This window comes from Lathamus discolor, chromosome 1 (genome assembly GCF_037157495.1).
Source record: "Lathamus discolor isolate bLatDis1 chromosome 1, bLatDis1.hap1, whole genome shotgun sequence".
Lineage (NCBI taxonomy): Eukaryota > Metazoa > Chordata > Aves > Psittaciformes > Psittacidae > Lathamus > Lathamus discolor.
The window spans coordinates 87,909,877-87,920,985 of NC_088884.1; the positions used below are offsets into that span (position 1 = coordinate 87,909,877).

Here is an 11,109-nt window from a genome sequence, read left to right on the forward strand (position 1 = left end):
CCCTCATAGGGAACAACTCCTTCCTAAGATCTCATCTCAATCTCCCCTCTTATCAGGTTAAAGTCTTTCCTCCTTGTCCTGTCCCTGCAGGCCCTTGTCCAAAGCTCCTCTCCAAGTTTCTTGTAGCCTCTTTAGGTGCTGGAAACTGCTCTAAGGTCTCCCTGGAGCCTCCTCTTCTCCAGGCTGAAGAAGCACAGCTCTCTCAACCTGTCTTCAGAGCAGAGGTACTCCAGCCCTTGGACCATTTTCATGGCCCTCCTTTCATCCTGGATAATGCTCTCCCACTTGACCATCTTAGAACTCTAGCCTAGAAATGTGTCTCGTTTTAAAAGGCTCTATGTTGATCTTACTTTTGTTAGTTTTAACTGCCAAGACAGACCCCAGTTTTGCTTCCCCAGTGAGTTAACTAGCAGTTTTCATGTCTCCCCAAAAAGCCAGGCCTCACTTTCTTTATTTTGCAGAGGAATAAATAATAGCTCTGGGTTTGTACCACTGTTTACTTTTGGTTATTAATAGATCATTCCTCGGGAGAATGACACAAGATCCAGCCTGACTTACAAGTACATCATTCATGAGGACTCGGTACCAACTATCAACAGCAACAACATCCTTCAGGAAGAAGTAGATACTTTTGAGTGGGCATTGAAGAGTTGGTCACAGTGCTCCAAACCCTGTGGTGGAGGTAAACAGATGGTGTAGCACCTTCTGGTCATGAATGACCAGTTACCCAAAGTGGAAAAGGAAAAGGTGGGGGAAGCAAATAATTTACAACTCTTGGCCTTCCATTTCTTTAAAAGCAGTTTGTTATTTTGCATGCCCCAGCTTAAAATACCTTATGTGGCTGATTATTCAGTGTGTCACATTTGCAGTCTGGGAAGAAAAAGTCTTTTTTAGGTGTTTAATACCCAAAGTACAGACTCAGACATTCATGCTACTGAGCATTCACTTTAGTTATGGCAGGTACATCACTCTTGGGTAAAGAATAGGGAATGCAAATGTCAAAATAACTTTAACTCATGCATACATATCCTGGGTTCAGTGGTAGCAGTCATTTTCCTCCTTCTTAGTAGCTGGTTCAGTGATGTGTTTAACAGGTGATGTGTTGTGGTAGAAAAAATACTAAAAGGAGACTTGGGTTCATTCCCATGTTAGCTGGTGACCCACTGCTTGATGTTAAGGAGGTAAATTCTCACCTGCTGTGGTATGATTTGTGTGTAGTGCAGAGGTTTCACTAAGGGGTCATAACTGTCCATTCTGGCCTTAAAGACCTGTTTCAGTGTCATGTTATCAGTTGGCCATAAAACTGATATTTAAGCCATAAATTATAACAAGGACCTGTTTTTCCTGATTTTTTTTTTTTTTCCTGAACTATTTTCAGGGTTTCAATACACCAAATATGGGTGTCGCAGGAAAAGTGACAACAAAATGGTTCATCGCAGCTTCTGTGAAGCCAGCAAAAAGCCCAAGCCCATCCGTAGAATGTGCAACCTTCAGGAATGTACCCAGCCTCTGTAAGTACACCTTAAGTAAGTACTTAAGGATAGAAATGGTTGCGCCTTGCAGTCGGAAGGTGACCCGGGCCAAATCGGGTAGGTAGGATGCTGATAGCTTTTTAGGCTGGAGTTGTGTTGTGGGGTTTTTTTTCCTACCTATAGAAGAAAGGTTATTGATCTTTGTCGTGGTTTAAACTGATCCACACAGCTTGTTCGCTGACTCCCCCCCCCTTTTTTTTTTCCTCCCTCTTTCTCTCCCCACCCCCCCTCCCCACTCCTGGAGGGATGGGGAGGAGAATCGAGAGAATGTAACTCCCACGGGTTGAGATAAGAACAGCCCAGTAACTAAGGTGTAACACAAACCACTACTGCTACCACCAATGATAATATTGATAAGAGAAAATAACAAGAGAAGAGAATACAACACCACCGCCGAACGAGTTCAACCCCCCCAAAGAGAGCCCGTGCCCTTCCGGGTAACTCCCAGTTACCTCTCTGGGCATGACGTGCTGTGGTATGGAATACGGGGTGGATACTGTCCTGGGTTCACCAGTAGCCGTTTTTCTCCTTCTTAGTAACTGGTGCAAGCTCTGTGTTTTGACTTTCGGCCTGGGCAGAGAGCTGATAACACCGATTGTTTTTAATTGTTGTTAAGTAATGTTTATTCTGGCCAAGGACTCTGTGAGCCTCATGCTCTGCTGGGGACGAGGGGAGGCCGGGAGGAAGCAGAGACAGGACACCTGACCCAAACTAGCCAAAGAGGTATTCCCATACCACAGCACGTCATGCCCAGGGAGGTAACTGGGAGTTACCCAGAAGGGCATGCTCTCTCTTCGGGGGGGTTGAACTCATTCAGCGGTGGTATCGTATTCTCTTCTCTTGTTATTTTCTCTTATCAATATTATCATTGGTGGTAGCAGCAGTGATTTGTGTTATACCTTGGTTGCTGGGCTGTTCTTATCTCAACCCGTGGGAGTTACCTTCTCTCAGTTCTCCTCCCCATCCCTCCAGCAGTGGGGAGGCAGGGGGTGGGGAGAGAAAGAGGGAGGAAAAAAAAAAGGGGGGGGGGAGTGAGTGAGCAAGCTGTGGGGATCAGTTTAAACCACGACAATCTTATTGAATGGTTTCATCTCAAAAATATTGTGTACTAATGTCTGCCCAACCTGGCAGCAGTATGGATCATCAGTACAAGCTGTTGTGGCATTTCCTCCCTTGTTTCTTCCCAGCTGGGCAGCAGATGAGTGGGAGCACTGCACCAAAAGCTGTGGGAATTCTGGGTACCAGCTCCGTATGGTGCGCTGCATCCAGACGCTTCATGATGGCATGAACCGCTCTGTCCATTCCAAGTACTGCAGTGGAGTCCGCCCCGAGAGCCGCCGGCCATGCAACCGCGTACCATGCCCTGCACAGTGGAAGGCTGGACCCTGGTCTGAGGTAGGTGAGCCATGTGCGGGTCTTACACCTTGGTGAACATCCCATCCCTCCCAAGTCAGGTCTGTGCCAGACAGCTTCCAAAACCATGGAAATTTGCAGCAGATAATGCCTTTGAGCTTCGTGGGCTTCTATAGCTCTCCAGACTTCCCCAGAAACCAGCATGGAAAACATTCATAATAGTCAATCATGTCCTTGGCTGCATCCCCAGCAGTGTGAGCAGCAAGTCAAGGGAGGGGATTCTCCCCCTCTACTGTGTTCTGGGGAGACACTTCTCTGCAGCCCTGTGTCCAGCTCTGGGGCAGCAACACAAGAGGGACATGGAGCTGTTGGAGCAAGTCCAGAGGAGGCCATGGAGATGCTGTGAGGGCTGGAGCAGCTCTGCTCTGGAGACAGGCTGAGAGAGCTGGGCTGGTTCAGGATGGAGAAGACTCTGGGTAGACCGTAGAGCAGCTTCAAGTGCCTAAAGAGACTACAAGAAACTTGGAGAGGGGTTTTGGGCAAGGGCCTGCAGGGACAGGACAAGGGGAAATGGCTTTAACCTGACAGAGGGGAGATTGAGATGAGATCTTAGGAAGGAGCTGTTCCCTGTGAGGGTGGTGAGGCCAGGGCCTCTGGGCACCACAGGGTGCCCAGAGAAGCTGTGGCTGCCCCATGCCTGGCAGTGTTCAAGGCCAGGTTGGAAGGGGCTTGGAGCAACCTGGTCTAGTGGAAGGTGTCCCTGCCTGTGGCAGGGGGTTGGAACTGGATGAGCTTTAAGGTCCCTTTCAAACCCAACCACTCTGTGATTCTATGAATATCAGATACACAGTCCTGCAAAACAGATGTTGGAAGTTTGCTTGTTTTTCTCCAAGTTGCCTGCTTCTCACTTCCCTGCTTCTGAGGGTCACATAATGCTTTTTACTCACTTGGGCTGTTTTGGAATCAGAGTTTCTGCAAGTGTTGCTATTGTTGTAATGACTTTGGAGCAAACAGATGAACCCTACAGCTAGCTCAGTGAACACTGAGTTTCTCTGCCCTTTGCATTCTCTTTACATTGTGTTGTCAAGATCAGGGATTGGCTTAGAGGAAGAAAAAGTAGGAGAATTCATAATATGCTCTAATAATAAATTTAACATTACAGAAAGCAAGAACCAAAGGAAAAGCCATCCTCTTTTGCCTGCTTCTTCATAATGTCAGCCTTCACCCAAGTCTCCTTTCAAAACTAATTGCTGGAATGTGCAGCCTGACCTGAAAGCCAACCTTGGGCTATTTTAGACACGTGAATTTTTGCACATAGCTGTGAAAGCTCAATATCCTGTCTTGTCTCATGTTCCATAGTGTTCCGTGACCTGTGGGGAGGGAACTGAGACCCGGCAGGTCATGTGCCGTGCTGGTGATCAGTGCAATGGAGAAAAGCCAGAAGCAGTGAGGGTTTGTAAACTCGCTCCCTGTAACGGTAAGAGAATGTTTCAGAATGATTGTGGGCATTTTATGTGTGGTGGGTGGCAGTTTTATAGGATGAGTGTCACAGACATTCCTGCCTCAATGCAGCCTGTCAAGAGAGCACAGTGCTGGGTAGAGATGCTAGGCACCCTTCTTTGGAGATTATACCACTTTTTTTTTCCAGCTAAAGGCTCCCTGTTGTTTAGTCCAGCACATTACTGATACCATATCTGCAGGTGACCTGTGCTTCTCACACACTTGTTTTGTAAAGATGATAAAATAGGGGGTCAAACACATGAGCCAGAGGTGCATGGGCTGAAATGTTGGTGAAGGTCAATCCAAATTAAACCCTGCTTGACCTCTAAATCCCAGAATAAGTTTTGCAAGCCACCAATTGAGGAAATGAAAAAAAAAAAAACCTTCATAAAAATGGAAGCACAGAGCACTGATAAGGTTCCTGCGAATCTCATTGCATTGTTCTCGTAGTGTTTTCTGAACAGATATTTAAGCTTTTGATGACAAGAAAGCCCTTCTTCCTTTGACTGTCTGAGATTTGGGGGTTAGTTGGTTTTTAAATCCCTCATGGCAGTCATCACTAGCTGGTTGGAAAAAACAGAGTAAGGATTCTTTGAAGGTGCAATGTGCTTTCACAAAGAGTGATTCTAACTGTTTCCCTAAGTCTGGTCAAGGTGTGTGCTTTTGCTCTTGTTTTCTGCCTGTGAAAGAACTCAGGCAGAAAACAATTCTAAAGAGTTATAAAATGTTTTACCCACTAGGTGGGAGCAAACCACTACCTGTGACCAAACAAGTACAAGATTCAAACCACCGGTTTTCCCTGTTAGAAATCTGACTTTAAGCATTGTCAGAACTTTTGACAAGGGCACGTAGGGATAGGTACAAGGGGAATGGCTTTAAAGTAGCAGAGGAGAAATTTAGTTTAGATGTAAGGAAGAAGTTCTTCCTCTTGCAGATGATGAGGCCCTGGCACAGGTTGCCCAGAGAAGCTGTGGCTGCCCCATCCCTGTCCGGTGTTCAAGGCCAAGTTGGACAGGGCTTGGAGCAACCTGGTCTAGTGGAAGGTGCCCCTGCCTTTGTATTATTCATGCAAAATTCCTGCTGAAAATTGTCAGCAATGAGTATGTTCCTGTGCAAAGCTGTGGATTTAACACTAAGCTTGAAAGAACCACCAAACATCTATCTAAGGAAGCACATCAGGGTTAGAAGCAAAGGTAGTCTTTATACGACTTGCCACAGTCATATAATTTGCTATTTCTAAAGAAGGTCCTACAACCCTGGTGATGTATGTGTGGAATTCGACTGAGTTCGGTGGAATTGAACTGATTGACACTGATGGAGAGGTCAGGCTCCAGTTAATATGGGAAAACAGGAAAACTTGGTCACCTCACATAGTGTTGACATGTGTGAGGCGGCATCTGTACACAGGTGACAAAATACCACAGTACAGAAAGCAGATTTCATTTCAGAGCTGAATAAGTGGTGCCACATGCCATCTGTTGCTCAGTGAGATGTTGACTACGCAACTGCTAACTGTGAATGGAAACAAGACTTGGAACAGACTTTCTCAATAGCTGGGGTTAACTTTTGGCTTTCCACATTAGAGTTTTGCATACTCCTATTATAAGTGAAATCCATCAACAGCATTTCAAGCCAGCCATGTTATCTGGGAAAAACTCTGCTAGTGGAAGCTCTCTCACAGGGAGACATGTTTGGGTAGAACCTGACACTGCAGCATGTAGCCTGTTTGAGGGTCGTTGGAGAGGTCTGTGGGAAGGGAATTACTGATTTTAAAATAGGAAGATGCTCTTCTGTTTGGTGTTGACCCTGCTGCAGGGCTGGACAAGGTGGCCTTCTGAGAGGCCTTCTGCATTACTCAGTTGGGCATTCATGCTGCCAAGGTGCACAGTATTCTGAACTACATGGATAAATAACAGTATAAATGAGCAGTAGGATGAGTTAGCATCACGGAGGAGAATAAAAAGGAAGTATTGAACTTCCTAATTGTAAAATATGCAGCTCATTTCAAATGCCCAGAGCCAACCTTCCACCTTCCTCTGTGCTGTGACACAGCTCTGCTCAGATACTAACTGAGAATTGGACTTGTTTTCTGTGAAATGAAAGTGAAGTTTAAATTTCAGCTCACATTCCCATACAGAATACCAAACCACCCAGAGTATGGGGTACTGACTGTACCTTGGTACTTTTCTCCATTTGTGGAACAAATGTCCAGCAAATGCCTAAAGAAATGTTGACATTTTGGGGATCTCTCACAGATCTTGGACCTATGAAAGATCTTTTCCCTGACTGAAAGCAATGCCACACACTTAACTTGAAGGCATCGTACATCTCCCCTGTTAAGAGCTTTCCTTCGCTTCACCAGTCACTGAAAAACTCAGACTATCCAAAGTTTTATCCAACTATAACATTTTAAGACATAATCTAAAAGGCATCTTTGAGAGCTACTTCTTGGGATTTACTTCTTTAAGGGGAGATTTAATTGTTTTTAATGCTATTGCTAGGTATGTCCTCAGGCTAGAGGTGACCTGGTGGTGGGTAGAACTATATCTGGCCTGGTATGTGGGAGCTCTATTAGGTCAGCACTGGAAATTGTCTGTAGCCCAAATATAATACAGCTTTCCACAACTCTTTACTTCTGATCTGTGCGGAAGCTGATGTTTTCCAAGTGATGACCGATTTCTTTGGTTCCAAACTTAGGGTTATTTTTGAGGGTAGTTCAGGGCATGAAGCATCTCAGGTTGGCTATTTAGAGCAGCCCATAGTTTGTGAAACATGCTGTTGGAGCATTTCAATGCTCTTCACTAGATCTTCCATCAGGATGACGTTTGTTTTGCAGATGAGCCCTGCCTGGGAGACAAATCCATCTTCTGTCAGATGGAGGTGCTTGCACGATACTGTTCCATCCCGGGCTACAACAAGCTGTGCTGTGAGTCCTGTGGTAAACGCAGCAGCACTCTCCCACCACCACTCCTCACTGAAGCTGCTGCAGCTGAAGAGGAAGCAATATTTGATCAGGGCCACCTGCCTGGGGCGTTGATGATGCCAACGCTGGTAGTGCCCCACCATGCACAGTTCCTGTCTGGGAGGAGCAATCTGGGCAGGCTTCCTTCTGGAGAAGAAGACGCCAATCCACACATCTCCCCATCCAGCACCAAGCCCAGTGGGGCTGAGTTTCCGCAATGGAGAGTCCCTCCAGCAAAGAAGACTTCTAGGCTGTTGGCTTTGCTGCACCAGTCACCTGCCAACAGCAGCAGTCTCAGTCCTCACCATGCCCTTGGGTTGACAGCAGCCATTCCTGCTGTGGCAGCTAATAACACCATAGCAGGGGCTCCTTCTCTATCAAGAACCTCAAGGAAGAGTGCGAAGCTTATTGAGAAAAGGTGGCCTTCAAGGTCCTCCACTGTGGAACGATGAATCTGAATGCCTTGGAAGGATAGTGTTGGAAAGAAGCTTGGTTTGGTGCTTTGGGTTTCATTTCCTTACTTCTAGACACTATGGTGCATGCTGCTTTCCACAAGCAAGACATTGCAGGTCATCAACTCATTTTCCTTGTAAATGCAAAGAACGAAAAGTGCTGGTTCACTTTCTAGTTGCTCCTCCTTTCCTTCTCCCATCCTGCATTACCTGGCTGGCTTGAACACATTGGAGGAATGCACCAAAGGATACTCCTCATGGTGAGCAGATGTTGCTGAGAGCATCAGTCAAGCTCTAGTACAGAAAAGCAGCCCTGACCTCAGGGTTCTAAACACTCCCATGTAGAAAAGGCCCTACCACAAGAGGTACCAGATGTTTACACTCTACAAAATACTTTTGCAATGGAACAAGGGAATCTGTAAGACTTGTTTTGCTAATTTATCTGTAGAACGGCTCTTGTACGAGCAACTTTGCACCGTTGTGTAAATCCTGTATATTGCAGAAAAGCAGTATTATTTTTAAGAGGTTTGTGCTGTCAGACAACTGTTGACCTGTGTTGCATTCTAGACAAGTGCTAGGTGCCTGCCGCTGAGTGCTGCCTTATTGCCATTCCAGGAGCTGATATGTAAAGCAGCATTGTCATGAAAGGAGGAGTTCCATTTTCAGATGAATTATATCTGCTGACACTAGGAAAAAGTGTTTACCAACAGTGTGATGCTTTCTTTTGAAACTGGGGAAAATGCGTGAAACTAAAAGTTTACTTCTAGCCCATGAAAAGTACGTTTAGAAACTTCAGTGTAATTCCAGTCACAGGTTGGAAAAAGCATTTTAACATGTCTGAGATGAGCACTGAGCTGGCATCGCCTCGGTGTCAGGGCAGTGGTGCCGTTCTGTAGGTCTCCCTTTCCTGAAGGGGTCAGACTGGAGTAGGAAGAAGCCATGTAAATACTGTAAGTACTGTAGTGTTCACCAGTCAAACACGAGTTCTGTTCTCCAGCTGATCTCTTTGTAATTTCTGAAGCTGAAAAAGCATCACAGAGCTAGAATAGGCACTAATAAGAAATAGCTGTGAGAAGAAACCAGATGTATTACTGTTTTTCCAACTGGAAGCATTGATTTCAAGGTGAGAGAGGTATTTATTTTTCAGCAGGGTTCACCTCAAAGCTCCACAACCACAATGCATCTGACTGCAAGAACATGCTAGTACTTTATGTCAATACCCATCTTGTTCACAGTCCACCCAATCACACTCTCTCCTGTGTGTTGCTGTAAAGTACTTGTATATAGGATTGAGAACTAAAGATATTTATTAAAAGTGGATTTCTTGATAGTATTTTATGTACTAAATATTTACACTAAGGGCAATTGACTATTCTTTTTTTCTAAGATAAAATAGAGATGTGTAATTAGCCATGTGTACATCTTATGTCATATGGATAGAACAGAAATTTAAGCTAACTAAACTACTGTAGAGAAATTGCTGATCTTCTGCTTTAAAAATAAGTAAGTCTTATGACAGCTTTTTTATTCCAAGCATCTTTAATTTCTGAACAGGTTATTAGAGTTTCATGTGCAATTTTTGCTTCCCCATAAAGAGCCCTCATGTTCCACCCATTTAAAATGCCAATGAGTACGTCCCCCTAAAATGCTATCAAGTAGATCAGGACCCCAAAGATGACATTCTAGAAACATCAGTAGTGATTACGCAGAGTTGCCAGGAAGCAAGAAGGATGAAAATTGTAGAAAATTAAGGGTGAAGACTTTCAAAGTAAAGAAGAATGTCGGTAGGTTGATGCTGTTGGGGGAAGTCCAGGGTCATAGCGTGCATCGCGCAGTATGCCATCTAACCTACCAAAGTACTGATACCCCTACAGAACTGCTGCTGCCTTTCCACAGGACTTTTGAAGGGCCAAGAAATCAGCTTTAAGCAGATGATGCAGAGCCTCAGACAGAAACAGAAATGTGTGTGTTTCTTTACAATTCCCCCAAAGGCAAATTCTCTTTTCTCTGTCTTTCTTTTACTCATACACAGTGTGGGTGTAGATAATCCTTGTACCTCTTGGATTTCTTTTCTCCAAGCTAATTTCTCTTTCTGTAAAATGTACACTACTGACACTGTTTGTTGTATGGGGAGCACATGACAATAAAATCTTTCACATAAGATGCCTTTCTCTGGTCTGATTCACATGGGAGGATCTGGCTTCTGCGTTTTCAAGCTGTGTCTTCTGCAAAATGAAGGGCTGTTTATATCCCAGGCATGACTGTTGCAGCCTGGGGGAGGAGAGAAGAATTCCACACAGTTCTGTCAAGGTAAGCCCCCTCTTTTGACCCCCTCCCTATTTTTTTTTTTTCAACCAAAATCCAGAAAATTAATACTAAGAGGATACAACGTAATTTTCCAACCCATTGCATTGACAAAAGAAGTTTGTATCACTCAGTTTGGCTTCAGGTCTCAGCCAAACTTCTGCTGTACAACGTTCCTGTACATAACCTTGTTCATGCTACATTCAGGCTGAAAGATCTGGGCTTGTTCGGTCTGGAGAAGAGGAAGCTCCAGAGAGACCTTAGAGCAGCTTCCAGTGCCTAAAGGGGCTACAAGAAACCTGGTTTTGAGACAGGCCTGTAGGGACAGGACAAGGGGGAATGGCTTTAACCTGCCAGAGTCTAAACCAGTATGCGATTCTGCCAAAAATTACATTCTCTGAGTATGTTCTTGGGTTTCGAGCTGGGCGAGTAAATCTGAAGTAAGTGTCCAGTTGAACTCAAATTCTGATCAAGAGCACCAATATTGATATTTCATAAGCAAGAGTCTTAAAGTGCCATTTAAGAATCACTTGAGAGTGCTAAAAAACAATCTTAATCCCAGCTCAGCATGTGGACTGTTAGGGTACATGGCTTGTAACTGTCAATAACAGCATTTGTAAACCACACTGGTTTTCCACTTCTGGAATGGCAATACCTGATAGGTATCTCTTTGAATGGGAAATGGCAACTTGAGCTGCTCTTGCAACTTAAGCGTGTTGCCAGATGAGAGCTTCCTGTTAAATATCTTTGAAAGGACAATTTGAGCCTGGAATCACTGAAATTGTAACCAAGGCAGAGACTCCAGCAGCTTTAACCAGCATCTTGGGAAGATGCTGAAGATCTCTATTGGAATATTAAGTCTTTACCAGGTCTTTCAAAGGCACGAAGGGAGTTCTGGTTTAGGTCCTGGGTTCAGCAGTGGCGGTCATTTTTCTCCTTAGTAGCTGGTGCAGTGCTGTGTTTTTGACTTCAGTCTAAGAACAACACTGATAACACACCGATGTTT

General features: G+C 44.8%; 1 protein-coding gene across 4 annotated transcripts in view; it reads left to right on the forward strand.

Moving 5' to 3' along the window:
- The window catches only part of ADAMTS3 (ADAM metallopeptidase with thrombospondin type 1 motif 3), a 101,603-nt gene extending 91,641 nt beyond the window's left edge, over window positions 1-9,962 (forward strand). For all 4 annotated transcript variants that reach the window (XM_065685241.1, XM_065685258.1, XM_065685249.1 and 1 more), the window contains 5 exons: window positions 517-682; window positions 1,379-1,511; window positions 2,720-2,927; window positions 4,245-4,362; window positions 7,222-9,962. In XM_065685241.1, coding sequence (XP_065541313.1) covers window positions 517-682; window positions 1,379-1,511; window positions 2,720-2,927; window positions 4,245-4,362; window positions 7,222-7,799 — 1,203 coding nt within the window. In that variant the 3' untranslated portion in view covers window positions 7,800-9,962. The remainder of the gene's footprint in view (window positions 1-516; window positions 683-1,378; window positions 1,512-2,719; window positions 2,928-4,244; window positions 4,363-7,221) is intronic.
- The last annotated feature ends 1,147 nt before the right edge of the window (window positions 9,963-11,109 follow it).